The sequence below is a fragment of the Lynx rufus genome, unplaced genomic scaffold, assembly GCF_022079265.1.
Source record: "Lynx rufus isolate CCGP_SWC_20201006 ecotype Redwood Valley unplaced genomic scaffold, mLynRuf1.p SCAF_28, whole genome shotgun sequence".
In the NCBI taxonomy this organism is placed as follows: domain Eukaryota; kingdom Metazoa; phylum Chordata; class Mammalia; order Carnivora; family Felidae; genus Lynx; species Lynx rufus.
In genome coordinates, this window is record NW_025814843.1 from 12,063,170 (window position 1) to 12,083,031 (window position 19,862).

General features: G+C 67.4%; 1 protein-coding gene across 1 annotated transcript in view; it reads right to left on the reverse strand.

The window, feature by feature from the left end:
• The window catches only part of PITPNM3 (PITPNM family member 3), a 46,611-nt gene that overhangs the window by 3,831 nt on the left and 22,918 nt on the right, over positions 1–19,862 (reverse strand). The window contains exons 4-17 of the mRNA XM_047090140.1: positions 18,335–18,411; positions 17,770–18,005; positions 16,159–16,348; positions 14,912–15,034; positions 14,395–14,585; positions 12,120–12,292; positions 10,759–10,929; positions 9,383–9,577; positions 8,832–8,980; positions 6,908–7,024; positions 4,566–4,682; positions 4,240–4,388; positions 3,856–4,005; positions 565–748 (exon numbers count right to left, since the gene is read on the reverse strand). Coding sequence (XP_046946096.1) covers positions 565–748; positions 3,856–4,005; positions 4,240–4,388; positions 4,566–4,682; positions 6,908–7,024; positions 8,832–8,980; positions 9,383–9,577; positions 10,759–10,929; positions 12,120–12,292; positions 14,395–14,585; positions 14,912–15,034; positions 16,159–16,348; positions 17,770–18,005; positions 18,335–18,411 — 2,222 coding nt within the window. The remainder of the gene's footprint in view (positions 1–564; positions 749–3,855; positions 4,006–4,239; positions 4,389–4,565; positions 4,683–6,907; positions 7,025–8,831; positions 8,981–9,382; positions 9,578–10,758; positions 10,930–12,119; positions 12,293–14,394; positions 14,586–14,911; positions 15,035–16,158; positions 16,349–17,769; positions 18,006–18,334; positions 18,412–19,862) is intronic.

Sequence of the window (19,862 nt, forward strand, 5' to 3'; positions counted from 1 at the left end):
TATAAACACCATTCTCAGACCAAGGTCACGTAGAAGAAGGGCTACCGGCTGGGCTCAGCCCCTGGGCCACAGATCACTGGTTCTCAAAATGTTACCGTCATTGAAATCCCCCCGGAGGGTCTGTCAAGATGCAGACCGCTGGGCCCTTTCCCCAGTTTCTGATGCAGCGGGTCTGGGGTGAGTGGCGGCGGGGGGGGGGGGCAGGGAATCGACATTTCTGAGCAGCTCCCAGGGGACGCCGTGCCGGGGCCACAGGTCAAAGCTCCGGAAGGAGAGCAGGTGCCAGCCCGTGCCGCCGACGCCAGGACCCCGAAGGAGCGTGGCGGGCACCCGTCGGCTGAACGAATAACCGGGCGCAGAGACGGAGTTCGGGCTTTGGGGTCAGGAGGTAAAGGAGGAGACGCGGACTCGGGGACCGTGGGGGAGTCACCGAGCCTCAGGGAGCCTCCCCGCCCTCCTCTGTCCCCGCGGGTGACAGTGCCCACCTCGGGGTGGGGGCGGGGGCCGTGGAGGCTCCCAGCACCCGCAGGCGGAGGGCGGGTCTGGCCTCCGGCCCGCACTCACCTCCTGCACGAGGTTGCGGAGGAAGATGGCCTTCTGCCGCAGGGGGTCGTGCACCAGCCCGTCGGAGAAGAAGATCATGCCCTGTGGAAAGTTGTGCTGGCACAGCCAGGACACCACCCGCTGCTTCTGCATGTCCGGCCGCCCCGTGATGTACAGGATCAGGTAGCCCAGATCCTGCCAGTGCCTGCGGACGGACGGCATCGCAGGTCCAGCCCCCCTGCCCCGCAGCCGCCCCCGCCCCCCACCCCCGCAGCCGTCCTGAGCAGCGCCGGGACCCCGGGGAAGGACGGTGGAGCCACACGCGGGGGGGGGGGGGGGGCTGAGCCCCATGAGTCGGGACGTGTCCCTGGACGGCCCGCAGGCACCGCTCGCCCACCACCAAACTGGCCCCCGTCCCCGAGGCCTCCACGTCACTCGGGCTTCCCCGCCGAGGACGGGCCACCTCTGCCTCCTCGGCTGTCCCCGTCGCCCTTCCTGCTCCCGTGAGCGGCCTCCCGTCCAACCAGCGACCAGCAGGACCTGACCCCTGACCCCCTCCTGCTTCGGCGCCCTCCTCGGCCTTCGCTCACACCCCCACCCGAGTCCAGTCCGACCTGGGCCGTGCAACCCCCTCCAGGCCCCACCCGTGACGGGGGGACAAGAACTGAGACGAGGGCCGTCCCAAGGCGGGACAGGAGGAGTCCGGACACGACCAGCATAGTGCGTACTGGACAGAGGCCGTGGCGCTCCCCCTGGTCCTGTTTCCATGGTGACCATCGCTCCTGTGCCCAAAGCCGCCCCTGGCTCCCCGGCGTCCCGAGGTGTCCAGCCCTCCGTGCACCTGTTACCCCCGACCATCGTGTCACCCCGGCCACACGGGGCTGCTTTGCTGCACCCACGGGCCTCGAGCTCCAGCTCGAGCTGGGACCCCAGCCGCGGACCCCTCCCCTGGACGCCCTTCAGGGCTTCATCTCCTCACGTTCCCATCCCCTCTCAAGGCCCCCTCGTGCAGGAAGCCCTCCCAGCTTCCCAGGCGCCATCGGTCCCTCCCCTGTCTGCTCCCGCAGCACTGGCTGTGGACCTCACACGGGACTCTGCCTCCAAGATGCCAGATGAGCTCGGGCCTGTCAGGGGCTGCTGCGGCACCGGCCACCCCCGGCTCACCATAGACCGGGGGGCTCCAGACCTGGAGAGCGCCCTGAGGGGTCGGGGGGACGTTCCATAATCCCACACAGGCTCAGACGCCACCGTGGGGACTCTGGCTAGTTCTGAGCTGGACCCAGTAGTCCGTTTATCAGCAGCAGGGTCTGTGGAACACGGCAGGGGCTCAGGAGCCCACGTGAAGACCACGGTGCGGGTCCCCGGGGGAGAGGACCACAGCCCCCCCCACTCCCAGCTGTGGAAGGGGGGCGCTGACGGGCGGGGGGGTGGGAGACGTAAGAGGAACAAGCCACCCACCCTCACAGGGTGAGCCGGACACTTGCCAGGAGCTCGAGCCTGTCCGTCCAGGTCCTGTTCCCGCAGGGCCAGGGGCATCTGGAGGGCAGCTAACCCTGGGGTCCCCAGTCCAGGCTGGTCTGATCACTGCTGCTACGCTGAGGCCCGGCATCGGTCCTGCTCACCTGGAGTCCGGGGTTAGTTTCTCATGCCTGAGACTTGTTTTCCCCGTGGGGCTGCCTTGCTCCCGGGCCTGGCCCTGAGTCAGCCTCACAAAAGGGTGGAGGCAGGGAGGGAGGGAGGGATGGTAGGAGGGAGGGAGGCAGGGAGGGAAGGAGGCAGGGGTGGAGGCAGGGAAGGATGGGGGAGGCAGGGAGGGGGGCAGGGAGGGGGGCAGGGAGGGAGGCAGGGGTGGAAACAGGGAGGCTGGTAGGGAGGCAGGGAGGGAGGGAGGGAGGGAGGCAGAGAGGCAGGAACTGGGGGAGGCAGGGAGGGAGGTAAGGAGGGGGGAGGCAGGGAGGGAGGCAGGGAGGGGCGGAGGCAGGGAGGGAGGTAGTGTGGGGGGTAGGCAGGGAGGCAGGGAGGGTAGGAGGGAGGGTAGGAGGGAGGCAGGGATGGGGGGAGGCAGGGAGGGGAGGAGACAGGGAGGGGGCAGGGAGGTAGGGATGGGGTGGGGGGAGGCAGGGAGGGAGGCAGGGGTGGAAACAGGGAGGCAGGGAGGGTAGGAGGGAGGGAGGTGGGGAGGGAGGTGGGGAGGGGGGAGGCAGGGGGGAGGCAGGGAGGGTGAAAGGGAGGGATGGGGGGAGGCAGGGAGCGGGGAGGCAGGGAGCGGATAAAGTGGCTCCTCCCTCACTCTCCTATGGTGACACCCTTCTACACGGCTGCTTCCAGCCCCACCTCCGGCCCCGTCCTGGTCTGGCCTCCAAAATCCAACCACCCTGACCCCGTCCCACCACGTGCTCTGCTCTTCCTGTCCTTGTCGCCCCGCGTCCTCCTTTCTGGCCTATCAAAATCCGTTTTCTATTTTCTTCTCGCTTCCGCACGTTTGCTAATCTTTGTGCAGCGGCTTGGACTGAACCCGTCCACCCCTCGGGGACTATCTCTGACGCCACCTCTCTCAGGAAGCCTGCCCTGCTCTCCCCAATCAGCTGTACGAGCTCCAATCTTCCCCTTATCACTGCGCCTGAGTCAGGCCCAGAGGGTGGCCCCTGGGAGCCACGTGTCCTGTATTCACACGTTTAGGTGGTCCCTTCCCCGTGAATCTGGGCGGATCCTGCCACTACTCATGACCAGCGGAACACAGCGGAAAGGTCACTGTGACGCCCCAGGCTGGGTCCTGAGAAGGCTTGCGGCCTCCACCCGGGTCTCCACGAGACGGCCCAGGCTGGCCCCGCGGACAGAGAGCGGGCCCAGCCACCGCGAGTACAGAGGCCATCTCGAACCCGGCCCGAGGGGAGCCTGCGGATGAGCCCCGCCCCCAGCCCAGATCGCCACCCGGCCGTGAGTCACGGGAACACCCCACGTGACGACATCCGAGCAGAGCCCAGCCCACCCACGGAACCGCGAGAGATGGAATAGTATTCTTTTCGGCTGCTACATTCGGAGCCTTTTCTCCCAGAGGCCACCAGAACACGCCGACTGGACCCCGCCTGGAGTCAGAACTCGGGAGCCCAGGCCTGGCTGGCTGCAGAGATTAAACGGAGGCGGGAGGGAGGGGGAGCTCGCGTCCAGACGGTGGCAGGGCGTTTCTCGGGGACCCTCGGTACACGTGACCGGGACTCCCCAGTTCCTGCCCCGGAGATTAGTGGAATTCTGGAAAAATACACGGCCCGGCTCTCCCGGGGCCTCTGGGAAGGGACGGGAGGGAACGCTCACCGGACGACGTCCACGGCCCCCGGCCGGACCTTGGGGTCACTTCCCATGATAGACACGCTGGCCGCGAAGGACCCGTCGATGCTGAACACCACGCACTCCATGCCCCGGGGCAGCACTGTGAGGTAGCTCATCGCAAAGGTCTGGTCGCCCCTAAAACGCACCTGCCTGTGGTCGGCCCGCGTCGCACTCAGCTCGTAGCCTGAGGCCAGGGGTCGGCCCGGGCCCGGCTCGGGGAGCAGCGGGCCGGTATCTCCCGAAGCCACAGCTGGCCGCCGGTCCGTCTTCCTCTCTCTCCCCCCCTCCCCGGAAAGCACCCCCAGGGCTCCGTCACCCGGCCGGCCCGGCTGGAAGGGCACCGAACGGCACGATCCGCCTGGGTCTTACCTGACGACCATCTTCACGGGGTAGACGCCCACCCCCAGGCGCCGGGGCCGCGGGACGCTGTAGGTGATGCGGCCGCTGCTGTTGGTGATCTCCGTGTCCAGGTGCACCCAGCGGCCCGAGGACGGCTCCGCCATCACCAGGATGTCCACCTGCACGCGGTGAGGGGCCAGGGGACGCCCTGAAGGCCGGGGGCTGCAGGCGGGGGCCAGGGGCCATTCGGCCGGCTCCTCGGCCCCCACGCCCAGCCCTCGGGCGCACGGACTTCGGCGCCCCCCGCTCACCCTCCCGGCCCTGCTCCGCCCCGCCGCCCGGCCCGGCCCTCGCACCTTCTCTCCGGTCAGAGCCACCATGTCCAGGGGCCCGTACATGAAGCGCCCCACCAGGACCTGCGGGCCGTCTTCCGCGGCGATCACGTCGTTGGCCCGGTGGTTCGCGGTGACGTTCTGAAAGCAGAGATCAGCTCGGCCTTCGCCACTGGGGCCGGACCGTGAGCTTCCTCCCGACGCCGTGCTCAGGACCGCGGGGCACACGTGTCCCTGCCGCGTCACCCCTTCTGAGCCGTGTGCTGTGGACCCCGGGTTCCCGCAGACGGAGAAGCACCCTGATCCTGACCGTCCCACGCACCCTGAGGAGGCGGCCGGGCCCCTGGCTGTCCTCCTCCCCGGCTCCTGGGCCGGACCCTGCCAGGACGCCTCCCGTTCCGCCTTCCACGTCACAGGTCCCATCCCACAGCCACTTACCGTGTGTCTTCTTACTGGGAAATGTAAACGTGTCAGAGCGTGGAGAAGTGCGTGGGGACCCCGCCTGCGCCCCGCACCAGCTACGGCCTCCCTGGGGTCCCCCACCCCCCACACTGCGGATCATTCCGGACACGGAGTCACTTTGTCTGTAAGCATCCAGGGTCCCCAGGCTTCTCCACTTCTGGTTTCAATTCGCCCCGCAGCTCAAAGGCCCCCCTCGGCCCCCAGCCTCGCTCCAAGACCGAACCCCTCAAGCCGGTGACCGTTCCCATAGGCGTCTGTCCCCACCCACCGAGCTCCCCCTGGCCGGGGCTCTGCTTACAGCCCTCAGTGGGGACCCTCAGTCAACACAAGCCGTGCCAAAGCACAGAACTGCCGACGCCCAGGCCCCCGCGGTGAATTCCGGATCCTGAGCTCGGCGTCACGGCCGTGCCCGGTGACCTGTCTGTGGCCCCCAGTTGTCATGGGCCGGGCACTGCAGGGCCCCCCCGACTCTGTCTGCCCCCACCTCCCAGCCCACCTGCTACGGCCTGGCCCGGCCGCGTCCGAGAAGCACCCCGCGGACCCCCGCCCTCCATTCTCACGGTGTCTGCGTGCAATTCAGCAGACCCCCCCCCCCCCACCCTGCACCGGCCCCTGGACTGGGCTCAGGGGACCCGGACCCACAGACGGTCGGGAGGGGGCACGGGCCACACCGCCAAAACTCCAGGGAGGAGACACTTAACTCGCGGAAACAGACACACGGGAAGACGCCTGTGTCACCTATCTGCGGGGAGACGCGAAGCAAAACCACACGGAGACCCCGCCTCGCACCCGCCGGGGCGGCTGGATCCCACGAGAGACGAGGACACACGAGAGCCCGGAGCGTCGCCCACGGTAGAGAAAAGGTGCGAACCGCCCGAAGGCCCCACAGGTGACGACTGGGTAAACGGAACGTGTCCGTCCGCGGGAAGATCCTCGGCCGTCAAGCGGAACGAGGTACCCACGCCTGCCGCAACGTGGGCGCGCCCCCAGAGCACAGGGCTCCGAGAAGGAAGCTGGACGCAGAGGCAACATGCCGGATGGTTCCGTTACACGGACGGCCCAGAGCAGACAGACAGCTGGGGCCAGGGGCAGGGACCACAGTCGGGGGATGGTTACGGGGAAAGGGGCCTCTTTCCGAAGTGATGAGAAGGTCCCAAACTTGGCCGTAGTGATGTTTGTGCGCATCCGTGAACACGCTCACATCCACCGAACTGTCCCCCTTCAGCAGGCGAGTTGTAGAAAACGTGACCGTAGCTCAATAAATACGTTTGCGAGAACAGAGTTGATTCGCGGAGCACCGGTCCGCGCTCAGGGTCCTCAGCGTCCACGTCTGGTGCTCCCACCAGACGGCCCACCGGAGCAGTGGCTGCGTCTGTGGACCCGGCACAGGGGGCCACATCCACGACCGATGATGCTTTGCTGAGTACATAGATGAAGTGACGCATACCACGCTCCTATTCGTCCTTCAATACCCTACGGAGGCGACTCTCCTTCAGGGAAGCCCTGCCTGGTCTGCCCCAAGTCCTTTTCTCCGTTTTCTTCCTGATCTGCGCTTCCCTCTCTCACCGCAGACACCACGCCGGGCCGTACGTACTCAGAGGCGAATCGGACTGTGAGCCCCACGGTCATGGGCAAGACCCTGACTCACATCCGCGTCTCCAGAAGCCTGACATACAGCAGCCGTTCCACCCCCAGCGCCCTGGACCCCGCCCTGGTGCTCCCCTGGAGCCGGGCCTTCGGGAACCGGCCCCCCCACCCCGCGTAGCCCCGACCCCACCCCCACCTTCCCTGCCACCCGCAGCCCTCCCCTGCCACGCGGGTGCCCCAGCCCCCAGGGCACCCCGCTCCCTGAGACCAGCTGAGACCCCCACCCCCACCAGGACACGGTGCCAATGACCACATACCCGCAGCTTGACCTGGGTCCTCTTGCGAAGCCACTTCTCACGGGGGTTGGCGGGGCTCAGTGCCGCAGGATCCAGGCCCGCGTTCTCCTTGACGGTCACGTTCTCGTAGCGCATCACCTGACGGGCAGCCGAGCAGGGCTCCGGGTCGGCCGGGCCCACCCCGCTCCCTCCTTCCCAGAAGGCTGTCAGGGCCGGCAGCGCCCCCCCACCCCCACCCACCCACCACCTGCCAGCCTGGGACCCTCAGGAGGCCGGGAGCCCCGGGACCTGTCTGCCACCATCCTGACAGCCGGGGCCAGGCCGCGGGCTCTCAGATGCTCTGCCGGGGAGCAGCCTCTGTGCACGGCGTCCAAACCGCGGCCCCCCCCCCCCCCCCCCGCTCGGATCCGTTCCCGCCGCGCTGCTCCAGCAGCTAGCCGGTCCTCCCTCCCACCCAGCCCCGTGGCTCCGTCCCTCCCCCACTGGGTCACGCCCTTCCGCGTCCCCAGGACGGACCCTGTGCCTGTCGGAGCCACGCCCCACGGAAGCCTCACCCTGCGTGGCTCCCACCCACCTGCTCCCCTTGCACCTGCCCCACGCGGGCTTCCTCCAGACCCCCCCGCGGCCCCCGGACTTTGTCCGGCCCAGCGCAGAGGCTCGCGCCCTCTCCCGGCTCTCCTGCACCTTCCAGGGCTCCTCCTCCACCCCCTGGGTCCCCGTCCCTGCGCTTCTCAGCCTACAGAGACACCCCCGGCTCCCACGCGGGAAACCCAGATCCGGTCTCAGAGCTCCCAAAACCTCTGGAATGTCCTCGATGCCAGAGAGCCCTCAAGATGCCTTTTGTTAGGACCCCACCCAAGGGGAGGCCGTGGCCAGGAGCAGGCCGCACGTGACCGGAGGCTGGCACCTCCAGTCCCACCCCCTGACCTCTGGGGACCCACGAGGTCCAGGTGGGAGGCATTCTGGAGGCCGCCCCGGCGGACGGCAGGACCCGAGGCAGGGTTGCCGGACCGTCCGTCTCAGGGGCCGGAAGCCCGGGCAACGACCCGCACCCAGAACTGGCGGGGCCGACGCTGCCGTGGGGTCGGCGGGGTCACAACTGGGCTACGCTGCAGGATGCCCCACTGGTGGGGAGAGCCGCTCGGTGGGGGCAAAGCCCACCTCAGAATCGGGGCGCCGCGCCCGTCACCGGGACACCTACCACCGGCGACTGCCGAGCCCCAGCCTGCACTCGCCTCCCTTCGGCCTTCTCAGGCCCAGACCCAAGACTCGGTTTCCCGCGCCCCAGCCTGGCCCTGCTCCTCCCCAACCCCAGGGAGCCCCCCAGGTGCTCAGGTGGGCGTCAGGCCCCGCAGCACGGCCCTCGGTCCCTCACGCCCAGATGCCAGCAAGCCTTGCTGTCGCCCCATCCCCGGCCCCCCGGGCCTCCGCACCAGCTCCCGGCCCAAAGCCGGGCCCCCAGGCTGGCCTTGTAACGGGCCTAGGGCTTTCTCTCTGGCCCCTCAAGCAGCAGACACAGGACTCCCTTCCCAGAACACGGTCAGGCACGAGCTCTCTCTTTGCTCAGCCCTGCGGTGGCTTCTCGCGGGACACAGAACAGAATCAAACTCCTGCCCTTGGCCACCGGCCCCGCCTCCCGGCCCCCTACCCCCCCACCAGGCTCCCCCTCAGTCACCGGCCTCTCCGAGGACACCGAGACCCTCAGAGGAACAGGCATTTGTGACTCGTCTCCAGGCGGAACACGGGTCCATTCTCCTGTGCGGTTTCTGTTTAATTTTCCAGCAAGTGCCACGCCATTGACCAGAAGCCAGTGCTCTCCATGAAACCCCCCGTGTGGCCTCGTAACCCCCATGCCCTCCCAGGGCGCAGTGTGGCCCGCAAGACACCCTGCTCCCCAGAGAGCAGGACGGGCCCTCCCGAGGGGCCCGGAGAGGGAGAGCAGTACCTGTCTCAGGATGAAGGCTACCACGTCCGTGGACTCCCAGTAGCTGGCGTGGAAGAGGTGGGGCAGGGCCACGGTGGGGAAGGCCGTGAGGACGTCGGGGCAGTACAGGGCGTAGTCGATACGCTTGGCGCCCCACCACTTGGCCGTGACTGTGGGCCCGAGATCCAGGTGAGGACCGTGTGGCCCTGCTGGGCCTTGACCCGCGAGCCAGCGTGGGGCCCCGGCACACGGACCCCGCGGTGAACGGGCCACTCGGGGCGCAGGTCCGGGGCCGGAGCCCCGGACGTGACCACTCAGCTTCCCGTGAGCCACCGGCCCCTTCTCCTGCCTGTCCCCAGGACGAGCCCTGCAACCCGGTCCCCAGCAGCGGGGGCTGGCCCCGTGGAGACAAACGCTGGGGTCGCGGCTCGGCCCCGGGGCTCAGTCTGGATGGATTTCCTTTATCGCGCCCAGCCCGCCCTCAGCAGCCCCGGCAGTGGACCAGCGCCCGCCCCGGGGCGGGGGGGTCCCTGGCCCTCAAAGCAGGCAGCGCCCCGAAAACCCTCACTCACTGTGGGAGACGCCCGCGGGGGCCAGGCTGTCTGAGGAGTCTGAGCTGTCGCTGCGTGAGCTGTCCCGGCTCATCCTCCGCGCGGGGCACTGGGCCCCCGGGGCCTGAGGAGGCGGGGCGGGGGCGTCCGGGGGCGGTGGGCTGTCCCGTGAGCCGCCCTCCAGGAAGAGGCCGCTGTGGGCGTGCAGAGCGTCAGCTGGTGGGGGAAGGTCGCGGTCAGGAGCTGCCCGTACCGGGCAGGAGTCTGGGCCTCCCCGGTCCGCTCACCATCACCCCCGCCCCAGAGGCAGCCCGCGCCCCTAACCCCCCGGGGCTCGACGGGGCGCCTGCACCCCAGGGCCCGGCTGGGTCTCACCTCCTCTAAGTTGTGGGTCCCAACCATCCCCTCTGTCTGTGGCAGAACCGCCGAGGGTACCTCCGGAGGCGGACGGTCACCACGCGCCCCTCCACGGACCCCCCTCCCCCCCGAGGCACAGAGGCCTGCGGCCGAGCCCGGGGGGGGGGGGGGGAACAGGCGTGTCAGCCAAGGCGCTAGGACGCTCTCCGGGGCAGGGCCTTGCCCCGCCCAGAGCAACACATTTTCGGGTGCACGGGGGAGACCGTCTGTGGAAGCTCCCGACGAAGCAGGACTTTGGAAATTAAGTTTCCATTAAAAATGGGGGGGGTGCTGTTTTTGGATCCTGAATGAGCCTCATGCACGGCACCCCCCCCTCCCCCAGTCTGGCCCAAACTTCTGAACAGGCTCTGACCAAACCTCCTCATCCAGGATGTGGAAGGAAGGCCCTGATTTCCCAGCCCCGACCGCCAACGCCGGCCTCCCCTGCCCGTGCCTGGTTCACTCCGTGTCAGCCCTGGAGACCACTGGCCTCCCCCAGACCCACCTGCCCTGTTCCCGCTGCTCCTTCCACCTACAAGTGCCCCCCGACCCTCATCCTCCAGCTCTGCTCCGCCTGTCCAAATGCCGTGGCCAAAGGCCCCCTCTTCCATGATGCCCACCGGGATGACACATTCCTGGCCCTGCACCTCCAGGGGCGAGGCTGGGGAACAACACCCAGCACAGACCCCCGGGCTTGCACTCAGGTCTGATGGCTCGAGCAGCGTGCTGGCCCCAGGAGCCCGTCAGGGGCAGAGCCTGGCCTCTGGGCCCCAAGACGCCCCCGACAGAGCAGGGGTGCACACAGGTGAGCAGCTGTTTCTGCCCCCTCCTCCTGCTCTGGAGCACATGGGCCCTGGTCGGAGGGGAGTCTAGTCCCTCCTTCGGCCAGCGCGTGGAGAGCCTGGACCAGAGAGGGTGGCCCTGGAGTGCCACCCGGCGGGGCCCAGCCCCTGGCTCAGCACGCTCACACAACCGCCCGCCCCCAACCGCGGAGAGCCTACCCAGCAGGAGGGACTGCCCGTCGCCCAGCGGGAACCTCTGGTAGCGGGGCACGCTGACGGGCGGCACCAGGTGGAACTTGGGCTCCAGCAGGGGCTCCAGCCGCGAAGCAGAGGGGTCCGCGCAGTGGAAGAAACTGTAGACCTGGCTGCAGGCGGGACGCATCTGGAAGCCTGAGGGGAACAGAGAGGACGTGGGGGAAGCCCCTTGCCAGTTCCTGCTCCCTTGGGCCCAGCAGGCTTCCTTGAGTGCGGCTTCGGGTGGCCCAGCCCTCTGCTCAAGAACATGCCGTGGCTCCCTGCTACCAACAGGACCAAGGCCATCGTGCTGCGTTTGGCATTCAGGGCCTTGCCAACCTGCCCCACCAGGAGCGGCGCTCTAGGCCCCAGGGCTGCGGCCGGCGCTCCCCTGCAGTTCCCCACCCCGGCCTGTGCCTGCCGGCTGCCCCTCTCTGTGCCTTTGCTCAGGCAGCCCCTCTTCCACGCAGGCCTTCCCTCCACTGTTTCCCCTGCTCGGTCTCCTGCAAATCCTTCCGGCGTCCGCGAACTCTCCATGTGATCTACCAGGCAGACCCAGGATCTCTCGGTCGGAATCAGCGGCCCCTTCCCCAGCCGCTCAGCCCCCAGGCAGGCGGGAGACAGGGCTCGAGGCTGGCCAGAGCCGCAGAACACTTCTCCCCCCAGCCCGGCAGGTGTCTTCCCCCGAGGCCTCCCCGTGTCCCCCTCCCCCGGGGTGGGGGGACTGAATGGTCCGGAGTCCGGAGTCCTGGGAGACCCAGGTCCCCTCGCCAACTTGGAGGCGGCGTGGGATTCCGCCTCACCCCTCCCCACTTCAAGGAGAGCCCCTCCCTTCTCCGTCCCACGGTGGCGGCTGCTGGGGAGCGCTGTGGAAAAGGAGTTTGAGAAGCCCTGACGTGTGGGCCTCGAGGTGCCCCCGCTGCTTGTCCCCTCAGACTCACTGCTAAACCACAGGCCGGTGCACATCACCTCACTGTGTATCTCAGAGCACTGGGGGTGGGCGCTCAGGCCGCGGGCACTAAGGTGGGCCTGGGACTGTGTGGGAGTCGGGGAGGTCGCCCCGGCCGCAGAAGGTCTGCCTGGGGGTGCCGGGGAAGGAGGGCGGCGGGAGGGTAAATGTGGCTTCTCCTCCTGTGGAGCATGACAACTGCCCACGTGGGGCATGTGACAGGGAGGTGAAACCCACCGGGGCTGGCTCACCTTTGTCCCACCCGGGGATGCTGCCCCTCCCTCCCCCCTCCCCATGCCCCACCCCTCCCTGCACCCCCCCACGGTCCCCTAGCCGGAGGCCCCGACACCGTGGTCCAGAGACACGAGGCCTCTCAGGCCCCGGCAGCGCCACCCACCGTCCAGTCCCGGCAGCACTGTCCTCCGCATGGCCAGGACCAGGCCCAGGGGCGAGCCAAAGAGGAAGAAGTCGGACACGTCGAAGTCCAAGCGACCCAGGCTGACCTCGGGCGGCGGGAGCCCCCCGGCCGCGGGGGGCTCGGCCTCGTCCTTCAGCACGTTCGAGTGGATGCTGCCCAGGGGAGAGAGCCCCGGGAGGGCGGTCAGCGAAGGAGCGGGGGTGCGTAGGCTGAGCGGGGAGAGCCCGGCCCGCCGCCTCCGCGGCGGGGCCCGGAGTCAGAGCCCGCCGGCCAGCCCGGAGAGCTGACGGCCACCCTGGCGCGGGCCACCGGGGCCCGGCCGACGGCCCTTTTCCTCTGAAGGGCCAGACGGTAAATGGTTTAGACCGCGGGGCCGTTCGGCCTCCGTCGCATCTACCCAACTCTGCCGTTGTCACCTGCCGGCAGCCAGAGACCGTACTTGGACAGACGCTCACGGCCACGATCCGGTAAAACCTTTCCTCAGCTGGGCTGAGGGCCTCAGAGCACCTAAGCATCCTGCAGGCTGGCAGGCCTGCCCCATCGGGCCGGCTTCGCAAGGGCCCCCGGTGAGCTCCCGCGCCGTCTGCCGGCGGAGCCTGGCCTGGCCGGTACGCAGACCGGCCGGACGGAGCCGGTCCTGCAGAATCGGGCAAGTTCATTGTCACCCGGGCCCCAGGCCACCTGCAGAACCAGGTGCAGACAGCGTGCGCTTCCCTCCCGCACCACCTGCACAGGGAGCAGGGCTTGAAGAGAAAGGTGGGACACACAGAACCGCCCCCAGTCCCAGCCCGGGCGCCGCTGCTCCCGAGAGCCGGGCCGATGCTGTTTCGGACCCAGAGCGGCCGCCGAGGCCTGGCGGGCAGGAAAGCCGGGCGCCCCTGGACCGTCCAGGTGGCACTTAAGTGCAGCTCAGGGTGTGAGACGATCCAGTGGGATCCCGTGATCTACGAATCAAGTAACTGAACGCAAATTCAACTAGAATATTCCAGGTGGGGGAGAGAGGGAATTTGAGAAATAACAACGGAAAGAGCGCGGGCCAGTCCCCCGCCGGCCGTGCGTGAGGGGTCGGGGTAGCCGGATCTGAGTCCTCGGGCTCCTGTCTCTCCCCGCGAGGACAGCGCCGGCGTCTGACGAAACTGCCATCTGTCCCTACGCTAGAGGGAAAAGCTGGCTGCGCTGAACCGGCTACCAGAAGCCTCCAACTTCTTGTCGCCCTCCGGATTTGGGGCCTTCTTAAAGGACTTTTCGAGGGTGAACCAGAAAAGTCACGACTTCACCCTGCAAGCCTGATGCGAACTGAGGCTGACAGAGGGGCTTCGAATAGTCAGAGATTTGAATGTGCGGGGCCTTTGATGGAAGGATTTCTCTTCGGGGAACGAATGCACCCGAATGAAACAGCCCTACACACGCGCAAACGTTTACGCACGCTGTAACTTCCCAGAACTGGAAGGAGCCAAGTATCCAATTACTGGTATGAAGGGAGCTGTCTGTCCGCTCACCCAGTGAAACGCTCCCCGTTAAGAAGATTTACCGAATACGTATCACATAGGGAAAGGATCAGAAAAGATCCCGGTAGAAGGGTTCTTTTTCCAAGAAAAACTAAACGCAAAGGATGTACAAAATACGTACAAAGAGGAAGACCCCAAAGCGGTCACAGGGGACCTATTTTGCAAACCTCCTGATGGCCCCGTGACACTTGCCACTTGGGTAAGAAAGGAGTGAGGACAGACAGGGCAGAGAACGGAGGGACAGCGCGGAACAAGGCCTGCTTTCCTAGGTGGGTCCCTTGTGCCCTGATGAGCGTGCTGGTAACTCACTCAACTCTGCAGAAGGGACCGCACCAGGGACCAGGAGTCGGAGTCCGGCCCCAGCTGCTCGGCGCTGGCCGTGTGATCCCAGGACGCCTCCCGGCCTCCAGGAGCCTCCACTGCCCCGTCTGACAAACAGAACGACCCCCGGAGCGGCTCGCAAAACACACCCGCATCCGCTTTTCCACCGCCTTTTCTTAAGCAGCAGTGAAGCGGGCCGGGCGTAATTTTCCCTTTGCCAGAGCTTGACACTGAGCGTCCACGACGCTGGAGGGCCGTCCCCTCCCTCCGCAGGTCGGGGCGGCGCAGGGCCCACGGGGAGTGGCCGGGGTCCCAGCCTCTCCGCACCCGTCTACAGGCCTCCCGAAAGGGCCTGGGCCCCAGGGCCGGTCCTCGCTGCCCCGGACGCCGCGCTGGAAGGAAGACGGGGCCCGGGAGGCGGTTACCTGGACAGGAAGGCATGATGCTGGCCGATGGCCTCACAGTCGTAGGTGGAGGAGTCGCTCTGTTTCCGAGGCAACGGCCTCTGGGGCTCCGAGGCGTCCTCGTCCGGCACGCCGGAGACATCAATGCTGCTCTTGCTGAGACGCTTGCTGCCGGCCAGACCGCACGCCTCGTCCGCCATGACGGGGGCGTCCTTTGGGGTCACGCAGAGGACAGGAGAGCACTGCAGCCACCACAGACTCCGGGGCCCCGCGTCCTCCCCCGGGCGCGGATGAACCCCTTTCTCCCCAGACGTCAGGTCAGCACTCTTGCGAAGGAGCGCGGGAGCCACCGAGTCACGGCGGGGTTTCGGCCCGGGGCGACCCACCGGGGGTCCGGACGTAGGCGCCCGACCCCGGCCTAAACCCGCCCTCCTCCCGTAGGGCAACACTTCCGGGGTAGCGACCGCGTACCGGGGTGAAGGCCCGCCTCACCTCCCCAGGACAGGCCCCTCCCCGACCCCCACCGGCTGGCCCGCACCTGGGTGCTGCTGATGCTGCCCTTCCGGCTGCTGCCGCCCGGACTGTCACCCGAGGGCCCCGCGCTGTAGCAGATGGCATCGAAGGCCAGGAGGCCCCCCACACAGTCCCCGATGAGACACACCTGGGGCACACACAGCTGGGGCTAAAGGCCCGCCCGCCGCTGACCCACCGCCTCCGTACCCGGCCGGAGCACCAGTCCCCTGTCCCTGGCAGAATAAGGGACCTGTCCCGGAGAGCCACTGACAGAACCCCTGTGGGGGATGGGTGTTCATGCTGGGTCAGGGTTGGCTTGAGGGCAGCAGTCAAACTTGGGTCAGGGTCAGCGTAAGGACAGCAGTCAGGCCAGGGTCAGGGGTCAGACTCAGGTCAGGGTCAGCCTGAAGGCAGCTGTCAGGCCAGGGTCAGGGGTCAGACTCAGGTCAGGGTCAGCCCGAGGACAGCCGTCAGACCAGGGTCAGGAGTCACACTCGGGTCAGGGTCAGCGTAAGGACAGCAGTCAGGCCAGGGTCAGGGGTCAGACTCAGGTCAGGGTCAGCCTGAAGGCAGCTGTCAGGCCAGGGTCAGGGGTCAGACTCAGGTCAGGGTCAGCCTGAAGGCAGCTGTCAGGCCAGGGTCAGGGGTCAGACTCAGGTCAGGGTCAGGCCGAGGACAGCAGTCAGGCCAGGGTCAGGAGTCACACTTGGGTCAGGGTCAGCGTAAGGACAGCAGTCAGGCCAGGGTCAGGGGTCAGACTCAGGTCAGGGTCAGGCCGAGGACAGCAGTCAGGCCAGGGTCAGGAGTCACACTTGGGTCAGGGTCAGCGTAAGGACAGCAGTCAGGCCAGGGTCAGGGGTCAGACTCAGGTCAGGGTCAGGCCGAGGACAGCAGTCAGGCCAGGGTCAGGAGTCACACTTGGGTCAGGGTCAGCGTAAGGACAGCAGTCAGGCCAGGGTCAGGGGTCAGACTCAGGTCAGGGTCAGCCGGAGGACAGCAGTCAGGCCAGGGTCAGGAGTCACACTTGGGTCAGGGTCAGCGTAAGGACAGCAGTCAGGCCAGGGTCAGGGGTCAGACTTGGGTCAGGGTCAGCCCACAGGCAGCTGTCAGGCCAGGGTCAGGGGTCAGACTCGGGTCAGGGTCAGCCTGAAGGCAGCTGTCAGGCCAGGGTCAGGGGTCAGACTCGGGTCAGGGGTCAGACTCGGGTCAGGGTCGGCCTGAGGACAGCGGTCAGGCTAGGTCAGAGCTGGTTAGGGAGGCAGGCTGTCATACCTGCCCACTGAAGCCGATTCCGTCAGGGGACTTGAGGAACTCTGTGTAGACCTGGTTGGCCCGCTCGATGACGGCGGCCACCGCGTCCTGGTACCGCGGAGAGGAGATGGCCAGCAGGGGCAGGGCGGCCAGGGGGACGTGGTCCTGGCTGTTGCTGAGGCAGCCCTCATCGTGGCTGTAGGGGTTCAGGCTGCAGACAGGGTCAAGGTAAGCCCGGCCGGGCTCAGGCAGGGGCAGGTCTGGGGCTGCGTGCCGGGCAGAGGAGAGCACGGGCCGGCCGTGGCTAGGCCCCTGCTCGGGGCCCTCGAAGCAGAACCAAGCAGGAGCCACAAGAAACAAAGTGCAGGTGGGGGCATCGTCCCCGCGCCAGCCCGGGATGTGGGCCTGGCGTCTCCTGGCCGGCCACCTTCCCCTGCCCTCTTCCGCACGGCCCCAAGGGACACCCCGATTTGGAGGAAGCCGCCTGGTGTGGATCAGGGTGGGGACGTATCATAGCAGACTTCCCGGAGGAGGTGCAATCTGGACTAGGCCTCAGGGAAGGCTTTACGGACGCTACAGAGGAGGAGAGAGAGGGTTCCAGGCAAGGGGACCCGCGTCAGCCACAGCTTGGAGATGGACACGTAGCTGTGTGCATGACATGGTGTGCACCGTCCTGGGGCGAGGGTCCAGGGCCGCGGGCTTTGCAGAAAGGTGTGAGCCCAGAAAGGACCGAGAGCTTGCTCTACGGCGTCCTCGCTGCCCTGCTTCCCCACGTGCAAGCCCTTCCCTCTGCCGTAGCTCAGACCCCTCGGGGACCAGCTCCTGCCCGGCCCCCACCCCCACCCTGCCTGCCGTGGTCCCCTGGGGCATCAGAGCCAGCTGGCTGGAGCCCCCGCCCCACCCCACCCCCACCCAGGGCCCAAACTCAGGTTGACCAGGGCCCGACATGACCCCACTGGGGACGGGAGGGGGGGCAGGAACCAGGCCCGGGGAGCTTGATGCCTTATCCCCTGCGGCCGGCTTCTCTGTGGGGACCCGGACACCCTCTCCCCGGCCCACTGTCCTCGAGAGAGCGCCATCCACGCTGGAGGACGAAGCCGCGAGTCACACTAGCGCTCAGCGTCCTCGCAAACACTCCACGCGGTGCTCCCGACGCGATCGTCCCCACGTTACAGATGACACAGGCCGGGGAAGGTTCCCTGGCTCTTCCCGGGCGTCCAGGGCGCATGGCCCGCCCGCATCAGAACACACACCCGCACCGGGCTCTGACCGTGCGGCGGGAAAGCCAGGCTGCCCGGGTTCGATTCCCAGCTCCATTCTCTGGGTAACCCTGGGGGCAACTGCTGGGCCTCCCGGGGCCTCAGTGTCCTCGGAGCCAGGGGGACCGGGGCCTACTGAGCACAGGGAGCCAGCACCGCCGGGCTCGGCAGGGCAGGGCAGGGCAGGCCGGGCGCACACCTGCTAACTGCTCGGGACCCTCGCTGACCACTCCCCGCCAGCGTGTTCATGGCCAGTCAGCGCCTAACATCCCGTGGACGCCCCGGCAGGCACCCCCCGCCCCCCCCGCCGGGACAGCACTCCCTCGTCAACCCCACCAACCTTGGCCAGTCCACGTGGGCAGAAGGGACTCACTTAGAGACGAGCGAGAAGGCCTCGGAGCAGACGGCAGGACAGGGCACGAACTTGAGGAGGATGTGGCCCAGGGCCGCCGGGAAGTGGGCGCGCGTGACCTTCTCCAGCACGGAGCCGAAGGTGTGGATGTCGGCCGCCTTGCAGGCCGGGTCCCCCGCACCCGTGTCCAGGACGTTGCCCCCGTGGAGCACCAGCAGGAGCACGTGCGTCTTGCAGGAGCGCCGCGGGCAGCCTTCCTGAGGAGGACATTGGGCGGGGTAGACACGGGAGGCGGGGAGAGGGGGCGCAGGCACGGGGACCCTCGGCCCCCGGCGTGGCCCCCTGTGGTGCACGCAGAGGGGGCCGCCCAGGCTGCTGGCGGAGCAAGCCCCTCGCTGTCAAGGCCCCAAGGGCCCCAAGAGACCCTTCTTGAGGGGGTCTGAGCCGGAGGCCCAGAGACAGACAAGGACCTGCCCAGGGTCGCACGGCAAGTCCGGTGAAGAGCAAGTGAAATGTCCACCGGCCTGGGGGTCCCCCCGAAGTCCTGACCACAGGGAGCCCAGACACCGCCAGGAGCCCCGCCCACCTCATTGTCTTCGTGGATCTCGATGCTGCCCTGGGCCGGGAACCTCTGTCTTCTCAAGGAAACCCGATACAGTTCTCCTGCGGGGGGACAGAGGACTCAGCACCTGCAGGCCTCCCTCCCTGGGGCCCCAGCGTCCCCGGGGACCAGCTGGAACGACAGCGTCCAGCCCCCGCCTCCAGACCAACACAACCAGAAGCCGTTGTCCCCCCAGGGCCGGGCCAGCCCACACGCCGTCCCCGAGGCCAGGGAGGGTGTCCCGGAAGAGGCCGTCCTGCTTCCCTCGCCAGTAACAACAGCAACCATGTGCGTGCCATCGGGGGACTTCTAGTGAGGGACGGAAATGGGGGCCGAGCACCCTCCTGAAAAGTGGAGAGCTGCATATTTTAAAACTGTCTGCTTGGAGCCATCAGAGCCGTAGCAAGGCCTTGAATGAGGGGACCTGGGGCCCAGGGCAGGTGGACCCCCAGAGAGGCAAGGCAGCATTTGGGTGACCTCTGGGGTGAGGCCCCTGTCACCCACCCCCCCCCACCCCCGCCAAGAAAGGCTGTCCTCATTTCCTTCAGCTGCCACCCCTCCTCTGGGGCCTCCGGGCCCGAGCCCCTGGTCCCTCTAATGCAGGGACCCGCAGGCGACAGCCGAGAAGCAAATCTGGCCTGCGCCCATCGCTGTTAATAAAGTTTCACTGGAACACCACTGGGCTCTCTGGTTCACATCCGTCTGTGGCTGCTTGCACACGGGCCTCAGCGACAGAGTTACACAGTTGCACGAGTCCTCACAGCCTGCCAAGCTGGGAGTATTTACCGGCTGGCCCTGACAGAGAAGGCTGTGTGATCTAACACCTACATTCCCAATGTCACCGTGCTGGGCTCTCGGGTGGAGAGAGACCTCAAAGACACCCCGCGGCCCCCTCGCTGCCCACCTGGGGCCGCCTGCCATCCTGAGGAACCCACCCACCCACCACGCTGACCTTGCTTCCTCTCTGTTCTCCCCACAAGGAGGATGTTATTTTGTATGTGTTTGGACCACGTGGTGAGACTGTGGACCACTCGTGTGCTTTCAGTGACGGGGAACTCACTCCCTCACTCCCGAAGCAGCCAGCTGCATGCTGGGACGGCCCTTTCCTTCTTTGCCCCCCCTCCCTCACCCACCCCACCCGAACCTGCTGCACCTCTTAGGGGTCATGTGGGGGAGGGTCCTTCCGGGGCTCTGCGGGCAGGGGTGGGAGCCTGACCGAGGGTCTGGGTTAGGACACCCTCCCCCCACCATCCTGGCCCCAGGGTACTCAGCAAAGAACACGAAACCAGAAGTGTAATTCTGAATGATTCGGTCCTTCCGGTTACCGCCCTGGTCTAAGGGTAACTGCTTTATGGGCTCAGGGCTCCCGCCCACACAGACAGGAATTCGTTCCCTAAAGGATGGAGGGGTGGCCAGGAGGAGGAGGAGGAGGGAACGAGGCCAGGCTTGCCCGGGACTTCCCCCGGCTCCTTCCAGCGGCTCACATCCTGGGGACCTTGCCCTGGGCCCTGTG